The following is a 27283-nucleotide window of genomic DNA, read 5'->3' as shown; positions in this document are numbered from 1 at the left end:
TAGTTTCAGACTTTCAACCTATTTATATACTAAAGTGCCATGAAAGTAGTAAAGAGAGAAAAGAGAGTGAAAGGTAAAGTGGGGAGAGAAGAAAGCAAAAGAGTTTATTTTGTTACAGATCATGGTTGTTGGTACCTGAAGCAGATAAAATACATTCTTGTGAAATATCAGTCTTACTTCTAAACTTCTTATATTAAGAATTGATAAATCGATAATCAAGAAGTTCCTATTTCTACTTTGCAGATTCCATACTGAGTAAAGCTCTTTGAATGTGAAGCAATTCCATGGATGCTTCCCCTTTCTAGAAAATTCCTACGATACAGAATTATCGTTCCACTTTTTATTATTTAAGGTAAACTTAAACTAACAAAGTAATGTATATCAAGATGTAAAATATTTTATTAATCAGAAGATAGCATTTGCATTTTAAAAGGAAAGCATATTATCCATAATTTTTAACTCTATCATTAGTCACAAACTCAATTACAAAAATCAGGTAAGTAGCCTTCTTATGAGAAACCCTACACAATAATAGTGGGAGAATTCAACTCCCCTCTCTCACTAAGGATAGGTCATTGAAACAGAAAGTAAACAGAGACACAGTGAAGCTAGTAGAGGTTATGAACCAAATAGATTTAACAGATACCTACAGAACATTTCACCCTAAAACAAAAGAATATGCATTCTTCTCAGCACCTAATGGTACTTTCTCCAAAACTGACCATATAATTGGTCACAAAATAAGTCTCTACAGATACAAGAAGACTGAAATAACCCCATGCATCCTATCAGATCACCATGGTCTAAGACTGGTCCTCAATAACAACAAAAACAAGAGAAAGCCCACATAGACATGGAAGCTGAACAATGCTCTACTCAAAGATAACTTGGTCAGTGAAGAAATAAAGAAAAAAATTTAAAGACTTCCTGGAATTCAATAAAAATGATTACACAGCATACTCAAACTTGATGGGACACAATGAAAGAAGTGCTAAGAGAAAAATTCATAGCACTAAGTGGCCTGGTAAAGAAATTAGAGAGATCCTACACTAGCAACTTAATAGCACATCTGAGAGCTCTAGAACAAAAATAAACAAAGGCCCCCAAGAGGAGTAGACAACTCCTGCTAGACTAAGGAATCCCACCTTTAGTCGTTATGGTGAGAGCCCCTGCTGGATGTAAATCAAATTTCTTTCTGTTTTATACACAGTGTACAATTATAACATCTGTGAATGTCCCTCTTTACCATAGAAGATAAAAGAGAATAGATAGTTCCTGAATTAAAATGGCAAGATTGTTACAATAATTTTCTTATAGCATGTGATTGGGGTTACTAGTCTACAAGTTAAATGAACACTTATTCCAGGTGAACTTGCTTTGGGAAATTCTGTGTGTCTCAAAGGATCTTATGATAACCTGTGAGGACTAAGAAAATGCCACTTTCAATGGAAGCCTTTATTTCCCCCAAATGGGATGGAGCTATTAACTCTGTGTTAAGCATGTTTTGAGTGATGTACAAAATGAAAATCAAATTGTTTGGAAAATTAGAAAAGAGGATCTTTTTTCTTTTTTTTTCTTTTTTTCGGAGCTGGGGACCGAACCCAGGGCCTTGCACTTCCTAGGCAAGCGCTCTACCACAAATCCCCAACCCCAAAGGATCTTAACATAATGTACAGAGCTTATATGTAGATATTCATTGTTAGGTCAATGATAATAATGTTACTATCTATAGAACTATATAAGGTTATGTATAGAGTAAGGGACTAGAGAGAACAGATAGATCTCTTTAAGAATGGGAAATAGAATATAGATATTGATTTGGTGGGGGCAGGAATGAGAGGGTCAATTTGGGAGGGAGAAGAGTAGGGATACACAAAGTCAACAAAAATTACGGGTATTTGAACAGTAGTATGGAAACCTAACACAGTAGAAACTTCCTAAAATACATGCATATACGAAGGTATTCTAAATGTAATCAAATAATGAGAGAGACAGAGTTTCAATTTGTCATCTTTTGTCACCAAAGGAAGCTTCCAGTATCAGAATTGGGTTACATCTAATTGAATGCTAGTCAAAGAGGCTCCATGAGAATCCTCCAACAATTTAGGCTGTTACCAAGAGTATAGGTTGCTCTGTATAAACTGACAGCTAGGCCCCATTATTAAAGAGAGCATGGACAACAGATATGCTGAGCTGGTGTCTACATAGCATGTTCATCAGTATGATCCAGTATCTTTGATACAATAAGGGTCTCTGTAAACTGTCAAAAGAGAAATGTAAGCACCAATCCAGCCACAAAACCTTTATTCACAATAGTATTATTTCTCCAAGATATGCTCATAAACCTTTTGGAAGTAACTGACCAATAAGTGATTTGACTTAAAGCCAACTCTGCAAAATGAAACCCATAACTAACACTGCTTGATTGACCAAGAATCTGAGACTAGATTGTCCAGAGACCTCTGGTAAAATCAAATAATACTGATCTAAAACATACAAAAATAAGTAATGATAAAATGACTCCTAATGATATTCTGCTATGCTCATAGATCATTGTGTTACTCAGCTGTTATCAAAAAAACTTCCTCCTGCAGCTGATAGGAGCATATATAGAGTCCCAGAACAAGATAATATGCAGAAATAAAAAGACTCTGGAACACACAATTGTAAAGGGAATGTCTCCATCAAATCCCTTTCTTTAGGGCTCAGAGAACTCTGCAGAAGAAAAGGAGAAAAGAATATGAGTCAGAGGCGATGAAGGACACCAAGAAAATGAGGCCCCCTAAACAACATGAATGAAGTTTATGTGAACTCACACAGACTGAGGCAGCATGCACAGGGCCTACATGAGTTGCACCATATCCTCAGCATATATACTATGGCTTCCAGTCTAGTGCTTATATGGGACTCCTGATTGGGTGAATGAGTCGTTCTCTGTACTAATTTTTGCAACTATTTGTACTTTGGAAGGCCAGTTGGTGTGTAGAAAGTGTACACCAACTAACAGTGGTACAAAATGTGAGTAAATTTGACGAATAAATCCAACCCCCTCTGATAAAATACAAATCCAATTTCCATCCCTGTGAAGAAACACCACAAACATATGTAGCATACCTACATATACACATTTAACATTTGTTAAATTTTCTTTCCTTACTGCAATTTCATAATTGTTTACTTACCAACACAAAATCATTACACTTGACATACTTTTTCAAGATAGTAAAGTCTGTTAAAAATATATCACAAAAGTGTAGGTATCTAGACTCAGGTTTCATAATATATTTGCATATAATTTGCATATAAATAAATTTAAGAGAAGTAATTGGATATGCTGTAATTGAAGTTTGAAGCCTTTTTTTTCAATAATTATAGCATCATTGGAAAATTAGTGTGCAACTTAAAGTAGAATGTTCATAGAGAGCAGAAAAAAGAATATATTTGCTTGGTTCTTTAAAATCACTAAACAATTTAGCTATAAATATGAATTAAGATTCTATAAATCTTTATTGGGAAAAGAAAGGTAATTTCTTTCTTGTGTGAATTAAAATGACCTATAAAATCCTTTATGGATTTATAATAAAAATGTTAAAATATGTGCAAGGAAGCTATTTCGAATGTAAAGCTTCTCACCATTAACTCTAAGACTCATCCATTAAACCTTTGACATTACCAAACAATTCTGTTTCATAAGGTAACACTCCATACAGGATACTATTTAAGAAAATGGCCCTCATTTTCCAGCTTACTGGAAATGATTAATCTCTGCAACAGCTTTGAGGGCTCCATACCAGTGCTGCTACTTTTTTTGTTCTTTCAACAATGACTACAAGCTGAGAGCAGGCTAGTAAATGTGTTATCGGCCAACCCATTAGAGTTCCATTATTTTCTGTCTTACATGGCTTCATGTAATGAATTTTTATAATTAAACTAATGGCATACAATTTATTTTTCCTCTCTTTACTTTCAGGCCCCATTTCTCTTCCAGCTTCTTTGGAATAAGTTTTATAAAAAAGGATGGGAGGAGAGTCCTCCAAGTACTTCATTACCTTAATTTCATTATGACATTTGGAAAGCATTCTCTTTATTTGAGCTCTCACTTTAATTTGCTAACTTTATTAAAAGGCTTAAGCAGTGTTGTAATTAACAAATCATCCAAATAACCCAGAATTCTAAGAGAAGTATGGTTGAAAGTGTGTGGAAGTGTTCCTGTAGAAACCACCCCTAAAATAACATCAGAAATCACCAGAACCACCCTACCCAGATTTCTAGGTAATTTTTTTTATTGCTATGAACGACTATAGGAAGTTACATTCACACATATGTCTTGTCATGAGATCATATATTTGCACTTTAAAAATCAGGAAAAAGACCCTTCAGTCTTCATGAAGTGTGAATATACTTTAAAAAGCAGATTCACCAGTAAATAACCCATGTATTATACACGCATTGAAACTGTATACTTTATTTTGTAAATTGAGTCACATATATATGCAACCATTCCTAAAGTCCAATTCTGAGGCAAGGTTTTCTTTACCTCATATTAATAACAACCTTCAACTATCAATTTTCTTCATCCCCAGTTATTATTTGTTTTACATATAACCAGAGAGAGACAATGTTATTTTTGACTGGGTTGTATGAATTGGCATGACTTTGAGGTTTATCTATCCTATACTATTAGAATCATAATGAATTTGTCATATAATAATATTTCAATTTCTATGGTCCTGCCAAGACTGAACCCCCAGTGAACGGGATTGTTGGGGGGAGGGCAGTAATGGGGGAGGATGGGGAGGGGAACACCTATATAGAAGGGGAGGGGGAGATTAGGGGGATGTTTGCCTGGAAACCAGGAAAGGTAATAACAATTGAAATGTAAATAGGAAATACCCGATTTAGTAAAGATGGAGGAAAAAAAGATAAAAAAAAAGAACTCTGTCGGTTGCATCTAAACACAGTTCTAAATCTTTCCATATTGAACCAATTTTCTTTCTTTTGTTATCCAGTATAGCATCTATTATTTATGATAACATTAGAATTTTCTTCTTTTTGCAATTTCCAATGATAGGAAATGTGGCTATTGATTTGAGATAGTCCTTTTATTTTTTTTTCACAGCACATGACACACACTTTATTCTTTAGAGGCTTTTAGGATTTTATGTTTTTATTCTGATTTTTCTCAAGGTAGTTTTAATTTTAATGAGATTTCTTCTCTAGCACAGTGCATCCATTAGCATGCAGTATATAATTTCTTTCATTTTCAAACTCTTCAATGTGTTCCAGCTATTTATCTTCAATTTTATTCCATAATCTGAAAATTTACACTATAGAATTTTCATCTCTTTGTGGACAATCTTGAAGAGGATTTATTATAAAACAGAATAATATGAATCCTGTTATTATTGTGTAGAGAATGTAGAGATGGCTACTACAGTTTATAAGAGTATAGTATTCTTCAAGTATCTCCCCTTGCTTACCTGTCCAGATACTCAATCTGTTATTAAAAATCAGAAACAGCCAGCTACATTTTCTTGAATTGCATGTCACTTTATTTTTTCAGTTTTTGCTTTATGTATTTATATATTATTTTTCTTTTTCTCAGACTGGATTATATCTTTTGAGCATTCATCATGACTGTTTTATGCTAGCTGTTGTGCTTTCAAAGACAGAATTTCCATGTGGTACTTGTTTATAGTTTTTCTCTTTTAATTTACCTATATTTGTGGATGTATGCCCAAGACCTTCTCCACTCTCCACAAATATACCAGAGCTTTCGAACCCCCCATAATGACATGTCAATACCCAGATGCCCATTTAAATTTTTTTAAATCCTCAATGAGTATCACTGCCAATATATAATGTTATGTTAAATAACTTCTATGGAGTGATGTATATTATGAACATAAATGGATGTTTTTTCATAGGGAGTTAGCTTTAAGTCAGGTCAAGTAAAGACTGGATTATCCATCTTTTTTTGTTTTTATTTTTCCAGTGGTTCCAAGGTTGCTGATCCTTCAGACTACTGTGGAGCTAGAAGAAAAGGACAGGAAAACCTCACTGTTCTTGCAGAAGTATAACATGTCAGAGATTATAACTTTTGGTTAACTTTCTGAGTTCAGAGGAGAATTTCTACAATTATCTTCTAAAATTTGTTTTATTTTATTTTTTTTTTGGTTTGCTTTTTGTGAAGGAATGGATTTCTACAGTCATCACAGTATATTTTCAAGTACTGAAGAAGTTAAACTGTGAATGAAACCTAGCAAAAATAATGGTGTGATCAGAGTATAAAGGAAAGCAAGACATGGAAACTCTGTCTTCAATATACGTACAAGTAACAAGGGAAATTACTCTGATATTAGTTGTGTTATATCAGAGATATAAGGTATGTTCTCTATGTTTTAAGTTTATTGGCCTCCTAGTACTACAAGAAGAAAAGTACTATTAGCTTATTGATTCTTAATCATTTGGCAGTGTTACAGGGAAAATAAAGGGGACATTTAAAAATGCATGAACAGATGGTAGGTTCTGAACAGATAATATTAGACAATGTTTTTCATTATTAGATTAGAAATCACTACTACTTTCAGTTACTTTTGTAACTCTAGAATACATACTTGCATATATACATATATCCATACATATCAAAATGTGTATACTTAACATATATAAACCTTTGTTTCTATCATTGTAAATACCTATAATACAGGGAGAATACTGTCTCATATATAACTTTCATCCCCCCCCACACACACATAAAATAATAATGTAGCCTTTAAGTTTATCAAAGAATTGCCCCTGACATTTTTATTTCCTACTAAAATAATTTGTGATTTTCAAGTGGCTAGTGTAGGTACATTATAGAACAGGTTTTAATAAGAAAATTAATTACAATTATAATGTATCTATGCTCTGGTAAAAGATGTATCTAAAACATAGGCTTTTTCAGCCTCAGGAATGTTTATTTAATAATTGAAAGTTATTAATTTCTCCCTTCAAATAGTTTCAAGTATTAAATAGCCAAATCAGCTAGGCTCAAACAAGATTTCACTTCTCTATTGAATTCATGTACTCTTAGCTCACCCAAGTACAAAACAGCTAATACTGTCACGTTTGAAAAGCTTTTATGCTGAATTTGACACAAAAGCAATCACAGAAGAGAGAAAAAAGGAATTTCATTTTCAAAAGCTGAAAGGAGAAAAATAAATGAAAAGTGTGAGCCTGGCCAAATCTTTATTGCCACTGGAAAAGAGAATTCAAAATGATCAAGAAATAATTTTTTCCAAAGATCCCATTGCCAAGTTTGGTCCAATCTTAGCCTGGCGAATAGGCTGTGAACTCAACCAAGATTGTGCCAAATGAAACAAATCCTAGACTGATGAGTGCTGGCAGTTTCAGGTGCCATTGGAATACTACTTTTGCCTTTTCTGAAAGTTCTAAATGGCACATGAGAATCTCTCACAGGATTCTTATGACTTGTTGGCAGGGATTTTGTTTACTGTTGAATCATGTGTGTGTGTGTGTGTGTGTGTGTGTGTGTGTGTGTGTGTGTGTGTGTGTGTGTTGGGTTGTTTTGGGGGGGTTGTTTTGTAACATCTGTCTCTTGAAAGAGAGCATATTTATACCAACCCTAAGAAGATCAAATAAGATGTGGTTAATTAAATAATCTGAATACCAAATGTTCAGCAAAGAGAGAATGTAAAATAGATTATGTATAGGTTTATCATAACCCATTAATTAGTAATTCATAGAATAGACTATCTGGAGTCTGTTTTTCTGCCTAACTAGTGTTCTCCTACTGCTATCTCCTTCTATCTTGACTTTGATTTTAAGGTAGGCTTTCCCAGCTGTCATCTCACATGTGATTTCTACAATGTGAATATGATATTACTTGTACAATTGCTTCCCATTTTTTTTTGGTTCTTTTTTTCGGAGCTGGGGACCGAACCCAGGGCCTTGCGCTTCCTAGGTAAGCGCTCTACCACTGAGCTAAATCCCCAGCCCCTGCTTCCCATTTTTTTAACTAAGACATGGATAGTTTACAAATATGAAGCCAGAGAGGTAAGAATTAAAGCTGGAACTTAGTGAAATGCTATGACGAATCAAAAATGATAACGACTAAAAAGTATAAAATGGTGAAAAATCATGTGATAACACAAACGTGAAAATTCAGAATTTTAAAAAAAATTATACACATTATTTGAATAATATTGTGCATGTGGTTAGTATAAATTAGTGATTAGAATCAATAACGCATCTAGATTGCTAGAAATCATGATCAGTAAAATTCAGTCACGATGATTTTTTTTTTAAGTACTAAAGAGATCGCTGGGCATGGTGGCACATGCCTTTAATCCTAGCACTCATGAGGTGGAGGCAGGTGGATCTCTGTGTGTGTTTTCAGCTATCCTGGCCTACAAAGTGAGTTGTAGGACAGCCAAGGCTGTTAATCCAGATTAACCCTTTTAAAACAAAAAAAAGGTAAAAAAAAAGTCATAGAATTGTGTTAGCGTTGGAAGCCGTTCACTGCTATTTATTAAGAGTAGACTGTGTCCTCAGGAATGGGGCAGTAATGGAGGCTGACTGTTAGAACCACAGCTCTCCAGATCTGATAAGGGTCTTGCAAGACTAGTAGCTTCTCTTGGAAATCAGAGGGAAACAAATCTAGCAATACTTTATGAGGAGAGAGATGTAGGTCAGATTATCCAGTGTCTGCTTGTATCTATTTCCAAACCTTTTTCTTCAAAGAAAATTGTAAATGGTAAGCCTGCCAGCGTCACTCAGCAGTGGGAACACATTTAGCTGTGAAAAAAATCTCTCTTTTATTTTTTCCCTAACTTTGCAAAGATTTAAAAATAGTAGTTTCATCTAAATGAATATAATTTGAAATTATCTTCAGTTTTTCAGAGTAGAAAATACTGTGAAAATGTTCCCATATTACACTATTCAGTTACTTTCTTTTTCAGCCAGTTGGCTTATCAATAATATCTTATTTGTCAATTAATAATTACTGTTGTCTTGTTCTGAGCCTCATGATGTTTTATCAATTTCTTTTATTTACACAGAAAGTGGGTGGAAAAGAAAATCTGCGAAGTCATCTACAAGAATAATTGCTGTAAATTCCTGTTTCACATCCCTATTCCTATCAAAAGTAGTCACTGAACCTCATCAGCCTTCAGTCTTCTGCGTACCACTAAAAAGGAGCCCTTTTCATAAGAAATGACTGTGAGAACCAATTAAAAAAGTAAATGTAAAGTGACTACCACTGTTTTTAGCATTTAACACCCAACTTTAGTATTAACAATAGGATTGTTTCAGTATTCCTTTATACCATCCAGGGAAGGAGGTAGATGGAAACATTAATGTTTTGGCAATCTTTTTCATCTGTCTTATGATCATATGTTTACTTTGACGGACATGTCTATCATTAAATTTCTAAAAGGAGACAAGAATACCTACAATTTCTAGAGAAAATGACCAAGTCATTTTTATGAAGGAGACAGAAGAGTACTCAAAGCCATTTTTAAAAATCTTAAAAAAGATAATAATTATAATAAAATCCTGTGTTGTGTTAGGTCTTTTAAAAAATCCATTTAGATACATAGACTGTTTTGTTTTCTTCTATAATTTCTTTTCTTTTAGTATTTTTTAAACAGCTACTTATTATATCCTAATAATTCCTGACACCCCCTTAGGATTCTTTCAGGGTAAGATTATTTTTCAATTTTCAACATTTAGAGTCAAATATAGCACTACTTACATCTCATTTTCCTTTTTCCCCCCTCATATATTTCAAACATTTTCTTGATAATTTTGTATCCATTAACCTTTTTTGTTTATGATCTGTGAAATTCATAATATAGTAGTTTATAGATAAGAACAGACCAATCAAGAATAACCACATGGATTTAATTTCATTTAGTCAGACCAAGAATTAAGGAAACAATTATTAGAAATTACTTATGCATTTGTGCCAGGAAATTAATACTAATAGAGGTAATAATGAGTCTTAAAATCCCACCCAGCCTTCTAGAATTTTTATATACCAGAGATCTTAACTTCATAGAAGCTTAGATTCTCTAACAAAGTGGCTTTGATGAAGATTGGCTAAAAGTTTATTAATACCATTCAGTGTATCTGAAATTAATGGGGGGAAAGATCTGATCAGTGAGACATGGTAGAAATCCTAGGCCTTCCATAAAATTCATGAACTAAATGAGCATAATCTCAGTGGCTTAGGGGAACCCATATGTTTAAAACAATAGTTTTGAAAAAAACTAGAAAAGCTTGTCCCCAAGTGACCAGTTGGACAGAGATTGTAGAAAAGGATTTATCAGTTTCTAATAGACTATAATTAACAAATCAATTATTATTAAGTTTTATTGTATTATGTTCTTGATATCACAGGTTTTATATCTCAATACAACTTAACACAATATAAATAGACTGCTTTGGATATGAGATATTTGAGAATTGAAATAGACATTATCAAGAAAATTATGTTTTTTTCCTTAGATAACATAACTTGTATCAGATTCAGATCCTTGCCTGCCAGAAAGACTTTCTAACAGAATGGAGAAAAACAGTGGATAGTTTCTGATCAAATATCCAAACCATCCAACCATGTTATTTCACTGGTTAAAAAAATCTTTCAACAGTATCCATTGTTTAGCATTTAATGTCTCAGATGACCAATACATGTAAGATTTGAAATGATCAAATGTATATAAAGCATCATGCATGGTACTTGATAAAGTGAATGCACTTTATTTCCTTACCCCTCCCTTTTAGCCTTGAAAGTGCTAAACTATTAAGTGGAAAGATATTTCTAACATTTTAAAAGACAGATGGCGAAAAAGAAAAGCAAGAATAAGAGACATAAAAAACTGTTGTGTTAACATCAGAGAAAGGGAGAAGAAAGTGAGAGTACGAGTTCCACTTGCACCTTTTTCTGATACCTACTCATTCCCTTCTCCAGTTAGAGCCAGTTAGATATAAGAGCAAGTATATCTATCTATTACTTTCCTAGGAAGAAATTAATGATGAATATTAAGTTAACGTCATACTAGTATGGAAGTGTGGTATGCATATTAGGTTGAAGTGTTCTTAAAAAAATAGTGTGGTATAAAACCTAGGTGATAAACCAGGATTTATCTCACTTAAGAGAATAAATAGAGGAAGTCTTGAGTTCAACCCCAGCAGAAAGCACATGCTTGTAATTCCCAGGGATGCAGGCAGGAAGATGAAGTATGAAGGCAAGAATAGGCTACTTAAGAACCTGTATTAACAAAGAAAAACAAAAGCAAACTGTTCGTATTACAAGACAAAAGTTAACTTTAAGGTTACAATGGGCTATCAGTTTTCCTCTAACCTGTACAGTGTCCCAAAATTTTGAGCAGGTAGGTGTAGTGGCACTTACCTGTAATCTTGAGGATTTTTTTTCCTCTGTCTTTATTAACTTGGATATTTCTTATTTACATTTCAATTGTTATTCCCTTTCCCAGTTTCCCAGCCAACATCCCCCTAACCCCCCAAAGATTTTGGGTTTGAGATTTTATCTCAAAAACAAACACATATAACCAAAAATTCCACTGCTCATTTTTAAGATGTAATTTTCACTAAAACCTATTAAATTTTAATCTATGGCATGGCTTCATTTGCTACAAGTAGTTTATTTTTAAAAAGATACATTTGGCACTAACCTTGGTTTCTGTGATTTTCTTTTGGATTGCATCCATCGTGTGAGGACCTTCTTTCCATGAGTCAAGCTTGCCTCTGGCCTGTCCTATAACCTGTTCAGCTTCTTCCTTAGCTTCTAGCCATTGTGTTGAATCCTTTAACATTTCATTCAACTGTTGTCTCCTGTTCTGCAGCTGTTCTTGTACCTCATCCCACTGAATCTGAATTCTTTCAACTGGAATGAAAGGAAAAATAAAGAACAGTAAATACTACTCAAGAGAAGACAGTGGAATTTAGTATCTAAACGTCATCGAACATTTCTATCCTCATTAAAAATTTCCGAGGTACTATGGGTGGGGTAGGTAGAATAATTAGTAAAATGATTTCCTCACTCAGGTGACAAAGTTGACTTCCTCTTAAATTGCATGCAAGGGAATAAATTAGAATATTGGTGCTATGTTTAGAAATATAAATCCAACCTCAGACACTGATACCAAATAACAATTACTTCTTGGATCGGTACTGAAGGGCTTGGTTCTATTATGTAAGCATTTACTTGTGAGTGTAAGGGTGTGTGTTTGGATGTTTCAAACTCAGAGTCAAGATGAGAAGCAGAGACAGGCTTAATGAGCTCATTGGGTAGCTAGTCTATCTTACTTAGTGAAGTTTCAAATTAAAGAGATACCTTGTCTCAAATAAATGGTGGAAAACACCTGAGGACTGACTCCAGAGGTTGTGCTCTGGCTTTCATGTTCAAACGAGAATAAGACAAGACATTGATCTTTATACATATTTAACAAGGATATTTACAAATATACTTGATACACATGCCACTGTGAAGGAAATTTTACACAATAAACTTCCAAAGCCCATAGAACCAAATATTACCAACATTGTAGTAGTATCCAGATGCTATGATTCCATGATTCTTATAGGTATCAATACATTTTGGGGTATGGTATTTTGCCTTTTCCTATTCCAATTCTCTTTATGATAAATTTGCCAATAAAACGGATATTTTAAAGGAGGTATCTAGAGAATTATTCCAGAGTTTTTTGTGAGCAGCTTTTTACATTTATGGTTGAAGATACATTTTCCTTCTAGGTTTATCTTTGATAACTAACTGTTTTCAAATATCATTATTATAGATAAAAGGTTTCCTGATCATCCTTTGTGCACTCGTGGATACTTATCACACACTACCATGATTTATATTTATTTTATATTTATGTTTACTTTTCTATTTCTCACTCTATACAGTAGATACCTTACCTGCAAGCATAAGGATGTGTAGTGGATGCTGCCAGTGACCAATCTATATACATTTGATACTTTCCTTGTGTACTCATTAGCAGGCACTTGCATGAATACAAGCATTATGATTTTTTTTTATCTTGAGCAGACTTGTAGGGAGAATTAAAGCCTCAGTAGTAGTATTAAGGCAATGCCAGATAAGAGTTGGAAGAACATTACTCCTTGATTCCTGCCCTTGTTGCTTTTGGTAAAAACTATAAGTGTTTTCCACTATCCTCTAGGAGTTCCCTTATCAATGTTGAACAACTGTTAAAAACAATAGCCTTCACAATAATTGGCTTTCTTAGTTTCTTTCCTTTCCCTATCTCCGTTCCACCCCCCTAAAGGTATTTCCTTTGGTTTTCTTACAAATAAACCATATTTGCCTCTATCATTCTGAGGTTTGTTTTCTTTTGGGGGGCATAATTCAAATTAGTATTATTATATTCACTAAAATAAATACTATCAACCTGGTTGCAGTATGACTTAGTTGGTAAAGGCATATGCTAAAATTACATAGCAGTAGGATTAGGAACTGGAGGGTTCCAGACTCCAGGGAAATGAGAGGCTTCCTGGACCCAACAGGAAGGACTAGCCAGAGTGCACAGAGAAGGGGAGATAGAACCTGTAGAGACAACCTCCAGGAAATAAGCACGGTCCCTGGTTGAGGGATGGGGCTACCCACCCATTTCAAAAGTTTTAACCCAGAAATGTTCCTTTCCAAAGGAAGAACAGGGACAAAAATGGAGCAGAGACTGAAGGAAGAGCCACTCAGGAACTGCCCCACCTGGGGATCCGTCCTGTCTACAGACACCAATCCCAGCACTGTTGCTGTTGGAAGGGGCACTTGCTGATAGAAACGTGATATGGCTGTTCCTGGTGAGGTTTGGCCAGGAACCTGCCAATGCAGACTTGGATGCTCACAGCCACCCATCAGGCTGAGCTCTGCGAAGCCGTTTGGGGAGCTGTCTGAAGGACTGGAGGAGCAGAGGGGGATTGCAACCCCATAGGAAGAACAATGTAGGCTGACTGAACCACCACCTAAAGAGTGTACAGGGAGGGATCCATGGCTCCAGATATATATTTGGCCTTGTCTGATCAGTGAGAGAGGAGGTCCTTGGTCTTGTGGAGGTTTGATGCCACAGCATAGGGGCGTACTAGAGCAGTGGGGAGGGAAACGGTGGGCAAGTGGGTGAGTGGGTGAGTGGGTGAGTGGAAGCACCCTCATAGAGGCAAATGGGAGAGAGGAGAGGGCAGATATGGGATGGAGGTTTGCGGAGGGGAAACCGAGAAGTGGGGTGTCATTTGACATGTAAACAAATGGAATGATTAATTAAAAAACTCTACATTTGTGTAGTTTTTACACAGTTGTGATTATTTAGTAGTTTAGATGTTTATGCTGAGTATAATTTTCATTATATATTGGAATTGAGAAAATAAATATAATAAAGTGTTAGCTTATGAAATATTATATATATATATATATATATATATTAGAGGTTCTTCTTCAAAAGTGGTACGACCTTGTATTATAGAGATCAGTTTGCTAAAGTTACAACGTGGTTTAGGGCTTGTATTGCTGCGGGTGTTGCTCAGTGGTAAAAAGCATAATATAGTAAGCTTGCTCACCATACAGGAGTTCTTAGTCTGATTCTCTGTATCACAAAAGGGGAATAAGTATGGTACATTTATTCACTGGACAGTGAACTTGCCATAAATGATTAGACCATAAAATTGTTCACCTATTGAGTAAAAAAAAGTTGGGCAATGCAGTTGAGTAACTGGTAGTAATCACCAGGGAAGGCCTGAACAAACACATGTAAAAAAATTTAGGAGCATTACAGGTACTTCATTTTGTCAAGAGATGAAAGGGACATAAAGTCTAAAGATCATCAAAGCTAAGCTATTATTCTGGAAATGGTTCAGTGTGGGAGTTGGACAGCATACAGACCTAGTAATTGTCCATAATGGGCAGCAGTTCAAATTACAGATTTTTATCACACTTGCAACACTTTCCCTCAGGAGATTGATTGACCAAAGATGTATTATGGCAATACATTTGGTCACTAGAGCTCATACTGTTAGATTTACATTTATACCAGATTCCACTGAAATACAAAAGTGAAATAATAATAAAATATATGCTCATAAACCCAGACAATCTGTGCATGTTTCTAATTGAAAAGCAACTCAGAAATACACATTTTTTTCTCATAGAGGTCCATTGCAGAAAGCCTCTCAACTGATTTACAGAGTAAATAGATGCTGGATAATGAAGGGAAGTAAATAACCAAAGCTACGACTCAGGATGACAGAATGGGACACAGCATGAGTCTTGATTTACAGGTCTCCAGAAGTGTCAAATTGGAAACCCAGTAATCATGCTAAGAATCACAATATTGCAGAAACAGTTCAGTTGATTAAGTACTAACCAATTCTTTACTTTCCGTTCTTAAATGAGCTAGGTTTGATTATTGATATATGCTCTTGACTGAAATAAATTCCTACAGTTTTCCCAGGAATGACTGGTATGTAAAAAAAGAAATGATTGCTATTTTGAACATCCACTGCTACTGAAGAAAGAATAGCAATTTCAGCACTGATGATATAGCCTGAGAAGTAGAAGTTTGTGCCATTGAATTTTAGAAAATAACATTGATTTTCAGTGTATCCTGGATTCTAGGCCTAGTTTTGTAATTAAACAGCAAATTTTAATTGGAAAAGTTAATTTACTAGGCAAGAATCAGCTTCCTCAACTGAAAGAGTAAAAAAATAAATAAATAGCAGCTGGATAGCCACAAAGTTCTTGTGATGGTGAATCTAAGCAATGGGCACAAACATAAAAGGGCCTTGTTAAGTAAGATGTTATTGTTTTTCTTAAAGAAAAGGACTAAAGAGCAGATTATCAGGACACATCCATGATATGCTAGGGTGCACACTGTGAATTTTAGTGATCTTGTAGCTCATCCAAGTATTCCATGTAGAAAATACCAAGCTGGAACACTTATACTGTGAGCTAATCTTCTAAGGTCACATGAGCAAATGAAAAGAACATATATGATTACCTGTATGGAAAGATAAGGGAAAATGATCCCAAGTATAGTCAAGACAATGAACTCTGAACTATCTTTTTGTGGTTAGAAAAAACATGGCGTATTACAGACTGTCTCCTGAATATGGGGAATTACAGATTGTCTCATGAGGCAATAAATAAAGGAATCACTATTACTATATTTTTGTACTTAGCTACATACAGCTATACCAAGAATAATGTTAATGTATTTCAATGTTTGACATTCAAAGACTTAAAGCAATGAAAAGGAAAAGAAACTATTAACCAAATTATAGATGATGTTGATGTATAGCCTTTTGACTTCCAACAAGGATTTAACATGATTTTGTGGAAGATCTATCAATATGTAAGTACTACAAAAATACGTTCAATACAAGTTCATGAAGAAGAGGAAAAGAAATTTATGGTAATCATATATTCTTAATTCCATTTAGGAAAAAGAGAGGAGAAATGTGATTACTGTACTATAACATATCAGATGCTAGAGAAAAGTCAAGGAGACATGGCAAACCTCTAGTTACTGTTATCAAATGGACTATCTGCTTTTCTCCTTTCTACTCTCCAAAACCTACAATGCAGGGATAAGCAAGCCTTTAAATCCACAATAGGCAGAAACACAATAAATCTTCAATTTCAAATATATCAATATCATCCAAACAGATAACATTTGTTTGGAGTATGGAAGTGATTATTAATTTACTCTTAATCGTATACTAAGTATATTGTAATTTAGAAGTAATGACGAAAGAGATCAGTAATCTATAGAGATGAAATAAACAATGGCCATAATTCACTATCCATATCTGTCCCCAATTTGCTCTCAATTATAGGGGTAAAGATGTGCAATTATCTACTTATGTAATATTTCTCCAGGCTTCTTAAGTATTGAGTGGTGAAACAAAGAGCAAGCAGATTGGCTGTGCTATGGGGTTCTTTGCAGCTGTAATGAGTTGTGACATGTGTGACATGCATGTTTATTGATGCTTCTGCTGAAAAGAGAAGGCTGAAGAATTTAGCCAACACTGTAATTTCATGTGCAATCAACATGCCAAGAGCCATACTGTTCCCCTAGATGGTCATTAGTCATGTTTTCCCTTGGTAATCCTATGGCCACATACTCAGTGATGCTGAAAGTGAGATAAAGTAAGCTCAAGCCAACCTTTAAAAATGCCCTTTTCTGGATTGATGGTGTTTTTCTCTTTGTATCTTGATAGCGGCATACACCACATAGCTGTGTATGTTTTATTCATAAAAGCTCATCAAGTGGAATACTGAGATGTCTTCTAAACCAAGGTTGGTATAGACAAAAGAAATGTCCTGAATAATGAGCTCTAGATAAAGAAATCTACATTGTATTTAGGAGTAAAATAAACAGAATTATTTTGGAATGCATTAGAAAGCAATGAAGATTGTGTGTAGTCACAGAGATGAAGTAATTGAACAGGCTCTGGATTCTAAATGATGAGTATTTGGTTATACTGCAAAGCTTTCAGTTTTCCTTTTTGAAACATTTCAAAGTATTAAATTGTTAAATAAAACATTTTCCCAAGCAAACAAAGCAGCATACTACTTAAGCAGTTTTGGAATTTGCTAACACCTATTTCCAATTTTGAAAAAAGTATGACCTGTAGAAATGGAAGTTTTAAAGATATTAAACAGGATTCATAAGAATACAATGACCAAAGGCTTTGCTCAAAATAACATTAAATGTGCATGGAGTGGAGCTAGAAATGGATTCCAGGCCAGTTTTTTTGTTTTCCAATCATTAGGCTGGCAAATAAATATTGGGTGATAATCTTAACAGTGTGGTAAATAGTCCTATGAAACAGATAATGAATATATCTTCTAAAGAACATTTATTGCTGTATTTGTCTTATTATTCCCATAAAAGTTCTCATGATGGAAGATGATTTTTAAAACTGAAAAACTATTAGTATACATAAAATCCTAATTTGAAGGAGCAAAATTTGTTTTATAAGTACCTGCAAATGCCCATATGTTAAATGCTTGACCCTGCTAAAGGGATCTGGAATTCTTTAACAAACATGACCTAGTACAAAAGCTTTGGGTGATTGAAGAGGAATTCCAAAAGTGAATTGCAAATCCTTTTTCCCCTGTTGTTTCTTTCTAACCATGGAAGATGAGTGGTTTTGTTTCTCAGTGATTCCTGCCATGGGATGTTCCACTAGCCACAAAAAAAGGCATACACAAACATGGACTTCACTTTGGAAGTTGTCTATCTCCAGAATTTATTGCCCTGGAAGAAAGCTAATATAAGAACTGTAAAATATTTGAGTTTATTATCCTAGGTCACATGCAAGTAACAGAAAAGTAACTATCTAGATGTGATAGAAATGCAGGCTATTGTTGGGTAATTCATCTGTCCAGTCACACAGTCACTGCATAATGAGGTGTCAAATATAGCAAATACAATGCTAACAACCTAAAAAGTTATCGAAACTTACAGCAGAGTTACACCATTACATTACAGCAGAGTTAAAGGGTCCCATTACAATTTTAACACCACTGATTTATTAGCATGCCAAAACCATGCAGTGCACATAACAACACCCATTCATCACTATAAATTTGTACAATGTTTATGCATTCATTGGAATACAAATATTTTTTCATTAGCACACATGAAATTTCATTTGTACACCTTGTGCTCAAACTTTGCAATAAATGAACAAAAGGAAATGCGATCAGAAAAATGACATGGGTTCACTGTCATTGTTATGCCAACACTCCACAGATTCTTCTTTCAAGTTAAGCAAATAAAAATTAGTGCAACATAATGCTCTGCATACAAACTATTCATAAAATATAAAATCATGTGTATGCATGTTTTTCTTAGCCAGTTCTTTCTCTTAAGTTGAAGTGCCCTCTGTCCCACACATGGATCTGTTCTTGCATCTATTTTCTAAGACTAGAAAGACTAGTAGACTGTTCTACATCTTGATGCCAATTACTCTATTTCAAAACTTTCTGTATTTTTAATCTCATTCTACAACACATTTATTTCTTCTGATGTGTAAAAGAAAATGAGAATTAAGTAACTCAACATGCTCCTTCCACCCACCTAACAAATCATGTCTTTCTCCTCTACAGAACAGTGGTTCAAACACGGCACTTGATGTGCCAGGACAGGAGTATAACCAGTGGACCCACCTTCTTAGAAAGAAGAGGAGGAGGTGGGTAGAGGGATTCTGTGTGTGTTGGGGGGGGGCTACTTGGAGCAGGGGTGGGCAAGGATCAGGATGTAAGATGAATAAACATATAAATTAATGAGGGAAAAAGATTGCTGGCTTGGTTCACGGCAACACTTTCTATGCAAATTCTCCTCAATTTTCTAAGCCAGCATTTCCATTTTATACAAGATTCTTCTGGTGAGTTAATAGTCATGCTAAAGTTTGGGAAGCACTAGTTTCCACCCAGCATCCCCACAATCATATCCCAGGTGATATTCCCACCCAATTCAAATTGGCTTTTGTCACTGAAATTGCTTTTACAGATGATAGCAGCAACCTTCAAGTTGCTATAGCGCTGGAGCCTGTAGAGTGTGTATTTATTTTCATAAAGTGCCCTTCATTATGTGTCATCACTGACAAAGCCCTTTTAACTCTTCTCTTCAGATCAAGAGAACAGAATTGTGCTTTCATTTTGTTCTAACAATTTGGCCACTTCTCAGATTGCTCTGTCCACCCCTTAAATATTGCTATTCATTGGGGGGAGGTCTCTGTCTAATTTCCACTTCATTTGCATATTCTCCCCGGTGAATTCATTTCCATGTACTGCTTCATTTGCTACCTCTCTGGTGAAGTCACTTAAATCTCTGTATTAAGCAATCTCCTGAGGTCTACAGAGCCAGCTGCCCATTAAATCATTTTGAAAGTGTCAACATATCCAAATCTACCGTATTATCACCCTTCCTTTGCCTAACTCCGGACACATCTCTTTATCTAGTCATTTAAAGGGAAACCTAAATGCAGTCCTCAATTCCACTTAACCTCCTGTCTTTAAACGGAGAATTCCAAGTCATACAACCTTTCAACCTTTTTAATTGCTCTTCTAACCTCTCTATCATCTAACTATCTCTTCCTTAGGCTACTTTAATTAAAAGCCCCCCATGGCTTTCTCTAATTGTTAGATCATAAGCTTCTCTACACATTTGAATTACCTGGGGTACTTTAAAAAATACCAGTGTCTGGGACCTAGTCCCAAAGGTTCTGAATTAATTGGTTTGGGGTGGAATCAAGGCAACAGCATTTTTTGAAAGCTTCCTGTAGTGATTCTACTATGTAGCCAAAAATGCAAATTATTAATCTAATAATGGCCTTCTATATTGTTTATCTGTCTTCATTCCTTTGGTCAAATAAGTCTTGTGAAGATAAAAATCTAATTCTGTCTGTCATCATGTGTAAAATTCTATTCAATTTACATTCCCCTGTGCCATCTAGCTATAATAAAAATGACACATTCTTTTACAAGACATTTGAAATATAGACTTTACTTTGCTTTATTGTTTTAGTTTCTTAGCTTCTGATTCTTGAGGTAAAGCCTGTTCTCAAGGAGTAAAGACACAGATGATTCTTCCACATGTGTTCTGTGAGTTATACATCTCCCCTGTGTGTGTTCTCTGTTCACAAGTTTGTCTCTTTGTTCAGATGGCACAGCCTGCTTCAGCATCACTACCATTAATCATTTTTTCCTCATCATTCTCTTGGTAAACCCAAGGTTGCACTGCTCTGCCTTTTGAGTTTTTTAATCATTTTCTTTTTGTTTCCTTGCCTTGGCTCTGAATAAAGAGATTGCTCTGTTTGGTATTTGTCTGTTTAATGTCTGATGTACCCATTACCTGACAATAGGCCACACTTTTATATACTTAGGAGACAACAGTATGGGACAGAGGAGATAAAAAATGTGTAGAAAATACAAATATCATGTGGTCAATCATCCACAGATCATTATGATTTTATTATGATTTCTCTAATTCCCAAAAATGCTCATGGACATATATACTACTAAAGCAGTTACATATATGTAATAAGTGCTAGGTGAATTAGATATGCATTTAAATAATTTATGAAAATGGGTCTTCTTATTGAGGGGAAATAAATTGGTGGAAGTGTAGCCAAATTCTTACCTTCAGTTTCTCATCTATAGAAAACAAATACTAAATTATATGTAAAAATCAATTAGTTAGTGTTCATTTAGTGCATATATAAAAATAATTATACTATTTAAGACAAAGACACTATCCTCAATTTTAAAATATACTTTGATATAAAACATTAGATAAAAAGTAAAACATGTCAAAGACTGGAACTGACAGTCATAAGCCCTATTTTCATGTCTTTTTTTCTTATTGAAACCTTAGCAATTCATGAACTTTAACAGGAAATGGTTTGAAATGCAAGGGACAAGTGCATAATTCTTTGCCAGATTAATGATGCTAATGCAAGTAAAAAATTGTATGATTCAAACTATGTAAATAAACTCCAAATTTTAGCACAAATTTTAAAGTAGCATGGCAGCTTCTAACTGAAACATTTGAATTTATAGAAAAGAAAACGGAAAATATGTATATAGCTTCTGCATTTTCCATTTACTTTGGGTAAATGATAGCTGTATATTCAAAGAAGAAAGACCAATGTGTGTGTGTGTGTGTGTGTGTGTAAGAGACAGAGAGAGAGAGAGAGAGAGAGAGAGAGAGAGAGAGAGAGAGAGAGGAGAGAAGGTACTGTAGTGAAGCATATGGCTAAGAAATTCCCAAAAGTAATGGTCTAATTGCTTTCATTTTAGAAGAAAAATCTTCTAATGCATATCCCCATAGTAAAAAAAAAACACACAGAAATGTAACAAGACATAATCTATGTGAAAAATGTTCTGTGAATTCCAAAGTGACAGCAAATATAAAGCACTGTTGCTGCTTTCTCTAAATGAGATATAGAATAACATCGTATTTCTGCAATTGCAGCAAGCAAATAATTCTCTTTATACATAGAAAGCAGATGTACTGGAACCTTTGCACAAAACACAAAACACTGACAGAAGTTGGTATCAAACAAGAGAATTTTTCTGTATGTTTTTAGACATGTAAAGCTATTGGAACATTTGACAATTATTTGTTTTTATATTTGTATGTCATGTGTTCTTTCTTGTTTTTACTTAATTGCCTTTTAATATATACCAACCATTTTGTTGATAACCTTTCCTGTGTCTGAGAATGATTTAGAATGTTTATAAACGTCAAACAACAAGTAATAACTGTTCTATAATAACAGATACTTATTCCTTAGATAAATATTTTCTAAGTAAACAATTTAGTTCCATATTTGCTTGTATTAGACCACTTTCTTTTGCTATGTCTTCAAGATAAAATCAAGTGAAATGCACCATTGATGAGAAAGCAAAGCTAAATTTGGAATTTTACAGTTCCCTGGAGTCTCTGTGGCTATGGTAAATATTTGAGTCTTCATTCTCAATGCAATGAGAATGGCAGCAAGTGACACCATTTACTCTGAATATCACTCATGAAACTGCTAACTGGAGAATAAATTAGGGGAGTGAGACAAGAAAAAAAGTACAATTTCAGAAGATGCTATCAGGTAAGACATACAGGCAAAGCTTAATAATGGGTGATAAACAGGAAGGATTCATGAGCAATGTATCATAGTATGGTAAGCACGGAGCAGTATCTAAACTCTGGGCAATGCCTAGAATTCATTTCTTGGTATATGATAAGTGTGCCATTAATGACTCTGATGAAAAACAATGGCAATAGACAATCCTCACAATCCCTTCAAGGATCTCTGTCCCAACTCTGCCATCCTCCCCCAACTATATCAGTTTATTCTCTGTCGCTGTGATAAACACCATGACCCAAAGTAACTTGGGAAGAAAAGGGTTTATTAGAGCTTATAGTTGTAGTCCATCATGAAAGTTCCAGGGCAGGAACTTAATAGAGACCATGGAGGAATACAGTTTACTGGATTGCTCCCCCATGGTTTCCTCAGATTACTTTTAATTTTACAACCCAATTTCCAAGAATGGCACAGCTCACAGTATGCTGGAGCCTATCACATAAACTCTTAGCAAGTAAAACATTGGATAGACTTGCCTACAGACTAATATGCTGAAGACTATACTTCATATGAGGTTCTTTCTTCCAAGGTGACTGCGGTTTAATAAGCCAGACAATACTATTGTAGGAAAGAGATGTAGCTGACTGACCATTGTTTTTATAGGAGGTATACATAGATAACTGTTGCCCTTTTAGAATAGAAACTGCATGCAATATCAGCAAAACACTTGCTCACAGACTCTGTTAAGAACTCCCATGTCTGACTCTTATAAAAGCTAAATTTTTATTTACTTATAAAGAAGAAAGCTCATTCTGTCTCTATCACAAAGTGAAAAGGTTTCTGTTGGGAACAAAATGAACCCACTAATACTGAATATTAGTTTTTGGTTGTCCCCAAGACAGCAAGTAATGAAAATATTTTGCCATATGACATTGCTTATTGTCTAAAGACAGAAGGATCAAATGTAAAAGTTCAAATGAGAAATTCTCAAAAGCTTTTGTAATTTTTGTGCATTTATGACAAAATGTTCTGGAAATGCAGTGTGGCTTGGACCCTCAAGTAGGATAGCTGTGGATCTTGTATGGTCACCAATGCTTCAATGAGTAGTGAGAGTGTGTACAAAAGATGAGAAGTCTGGGAAACAGCAGACATGCTTAGAGTGTTCGTGTGGAAGTTAAAATGAAAAACCAACTGGCTATGGAAGAAACAGGCTATGGGAGAAAATCCTTGAAAGAATAGGGAACAAGGAACTGGAATGTTTATAAGCTACCAGGGAGTCTGGTTAGCAGAATATTAAGTTGGGATTACAGGAGGGATTTTTTTCCTTAAAAATCCAATTTATTTTACAAAACACAAAGTAAAAGAAAGTTTTGAGAAGTGATTGAACTCATTAAGCAACAAGGTCAGAACATGCATTTGCACAGAGTGACTTCAAATTTAGACCTTTAATATGGTTATAAAAAGAAGTAACTGCATGAAATTTCAATTATTTGTTTCTCTCCAAAATTTTGCCAGTTTTTCTTTCTCACTGTTTCCATCAAAATCACTCGTTTTGTTTCCCTTTACAATGTTTCAACCTAACCACAACATTCTTGTGAATGCACTTGATTCTCCAGTTTTCCTGTGTTTTATGGTCCACTCAAAACAACTTACTAGATGTAACTAGTGCCAGTAGGAAATTCCTGCTTCTAACAAGCGTATCATTATGTCAGTGAATGAGACTGATTCCAGTGAGAAGAATGTTAGTAATTAATGTTCCATCTATCCCAGTTTTAGTGACTATTGTCCTACTCTTGTAACGTGGACATAGGTATTATAGGAAAAGTAGAAATTATCTGATAGCACCTGCCTTTACATCAAATTCACTTCCAGAGACGTTTAATTTGAGCATGGTTGAGGGACAAACTTTGTCCTTAAGTATTGCTGCATATATACACATAATGTTAAGTTTTCTCTTGGTAGGCATGAAAAAGATGTGCAGAACTATGTTAGTTCAGTTGTTTTTCACAAAACTGATCTGATATGAACATGCTGCTGCCAGTTGCAAGGGTATTACTGAGCATTTAATTTCATTGCTCTATTTTTTCATCCTTTTTTCCCCTCTCTACTAAATCACCATCTCTTGCCATTTAATAAGCTAGCTGTTACTTGGAACCTAATGAAAGGATTTCTCCCCTCAGTCCAAAACCTCCTAAATAGCCCGTTCATTATTCTGTTCACTTTGAACATTAAAAAAAGCTGAAATAGCTAATTTGAGAGTTCCATGAAAACCTCCATTCAGGAGAGCATCATCCTAATTGCTTTACAGCCTGCTGACTAGTTCTTCTACTCATCTCAGAATGTTTTTCCAAACTTAAAAGTGAAAACTTTGGTGTTGTGAAAATTAACCAACAATGAGAAAAGGACATAGTATTAAAAGAAAACACAACAAAAACATCAGCTTCAAAATGACCTTAGAATCTTTGGATGCCTTTTTCTAATTGACTGATTGGAGAAAATTATCTCTAAGGTCCCATGTGTTTGTAGAATTTTAGTTTACAACTTATTGGCCAAAATGGATCTATGAATGCGGGATGCTAATCCAGAACCTCCTCCATAATTCCCTGTGAAGGGCAAACTAAAAATGTAAGCAGTGATTCAATGAAAGAATTTATGTACAAATAAACAGTGTGGTAGGGAATGAAGATAAGGAATAAATATATTCGTGAGAGTTTTAGTAAACTGTGTTCAAATTTGTACATTCCTAATAAGACAAAATATTGGAAGATTCTTCATTTGTAAATATGTGCAAGTAGTCATTCATTAGTATTTGATACTTATACTGCAAGTATCTGAAAACTGAACAATAATTTAGATATCTACTCAGCACTTTGCTAATTTCTAAACATTGATTTTTTAAGAAGTACTTGCTTTGTTCCTACACCAGACTTACTCAAGTAAATACGAGTCTCTGGCTTTTACTACTTCTATTCTCAGTGTGCAATGATGCTGGAAGGTGGGTAAACAGATACTTTGGAATGACGGATATCTTAACTATGTCTAATGTATACAATGACACACTGTATCCCAAAGAGCTATGATATAAAAATAAAAATAGTGTGTGTATGTATTTGATTTTCTTAAAGAGTCTAAAATGAATTTTTAAAGGGGTAGAACTGAAAAATATGTTTGAGAAACTCTCCAACACTATAATATATTTAAAACACATTCTGAATGTAAAATCAACACATTTGATTACTTAGTGCTGGAAAACACAAAGAAGTACAAAGGAAAAAATAAGTTTACATAAAATTCACAAATAATAACTGCTAAATATTATAATGTACTGTCAGTTTATATAGTATCTTGTTGACTCTGTTTTTACAAAGTTAGGTTCACAAATACAAATGAGTTTATATTCTACTATTCTTGTAGCATCTCCATCTACTTCCAATGCTAAAAATACTATTTAAATTCACTTCTAATGAGATTGGCAATATTGTGTGGAAAGAATGAACTTTTCTTTTGTTGTTTTGGCACTGCTGGGAACTCCCTGCCTAGGCATACAACCCAGGACATTTCCCATTTTAGGTAAATTACTGAACTTTGTTCTCAGCTCATTACAAAAACTGTGAACAAATTTTCTAATTAAATTAATATCTTCATTATATTATCACAAAACGCTATGTCTTTCTGTGAACAATTTTACAACTGGTAATTCAATTATAATTCTAAATAAAGACTAGATCCTAGCATCTTTAGTAACCAAATTTCTTCTTTAATTTCCATCTCCTTTCAAGCAAGGCACTTTATGTTATCCTTTGCCTTTCTGTTTCCTTTCTTGGTCTTATTTTATTGTTTGACTTATTTTGAGGACGTTTTTCAAATCACACCTTCTTATTTTTGGTTGTAAGCCTAGCCTTTAATAGCTGAGCCATCTCTCCAGCCCCAAATCAAACTTTCTTGACAGCCTGTACATTAGTCCTCCTCTTGCCTTTGCAGTATTAAGAGAGTCAAATCAATCAGTAAAGTGCTGAGTTCAGGAAGTCTGGCCCTTACTCATATGAGCTGTGTTATTCTGAAGATGCATTTTTATTTTCCTCCATACTCATTGATACATCATGATGTATTATTATAGTGCTATAAAACTTGATTTTTAAAAGATGTGATTATAATTCAAGAGTCATTCTAGAAAAAAATTAGTGAAAGAACAGAAAATTTTAATCTTCACTTTCATTTCCCAGGGTTAGAATTAATTATTATAAAGAATAATTGGGGTTGGCATGTGTCAGAGGTAAATGTTGCCTTTATTTTATTCAATTTATATATCATACTCATTTGACCGGTGTGAGTGCTTTATCTGTGAATTATATTTCAACTAGCATAAAAACCTTCCTTACAGTCTTAAACAGTATATTTCTATATAAAATAATATTTCAATTTTATATTTTGATTATATCCTTACCTCTATTTTTACCTATTCATATTCCCAGTAGCTTTTATAAACAAGTTATAAGATAGGAACCTAACATTTCAGAAATGGAATAAAAAGCCAGTGTCTTCTATTAAAATTAGGACTAAAATGATGATGGATAGCATTATCCATGTTGAAAGGGGGGTGGGTGCTGTTTGAATCTGTAGCAATTGGGGAAATCTCTTAAAGTGGTAGTAG

At 34.4% G+C, this 27283-nt stretch overlaps 1 protein-coding gene across 12 annotated transcripts in view; it reads right to left on the bottom strand.

Moving 5' to 3' along the window:
- The window catches only part of Dmd (dystrophin), a 2367748-nt gene that overhangs the window by 634562 nt on the left and 1705903 nt on the right, over window positions 1-27283 (bottom strand). For all 12 annotated transcript variants that reach the window (XM_063279795.1, XM_063279798.1, XM_063279800.1 and 9 more), the window contains one exon: window positions 11703-11914. In XM_063279795.1, coding sequence (XP_063135865.1) covers window positions 11703-11914 — 212 coding nt within the window. The remainder of the gene's footprint in view (window positions 1-11702; window positions 11915-27283) is intronic.

Source organism: Rattus norvegicus, chromosome X (assembly GCF_036323735.1).
Source record: "Rattus norvegicus strain BN/NHsdMcwi chromosome X, GRCr8, whole genome shotgun sequence".
In the NCBI taxonomy this organism is placed as follows: Eukaryota; Metazoa; Chordata; class Mammalia; order Rodentia; family Muridae; genus Rattus; species Rattus norvegicus.
This window is presented reverse-complemented; position numbering and strand designations above follow the sequence as displayed.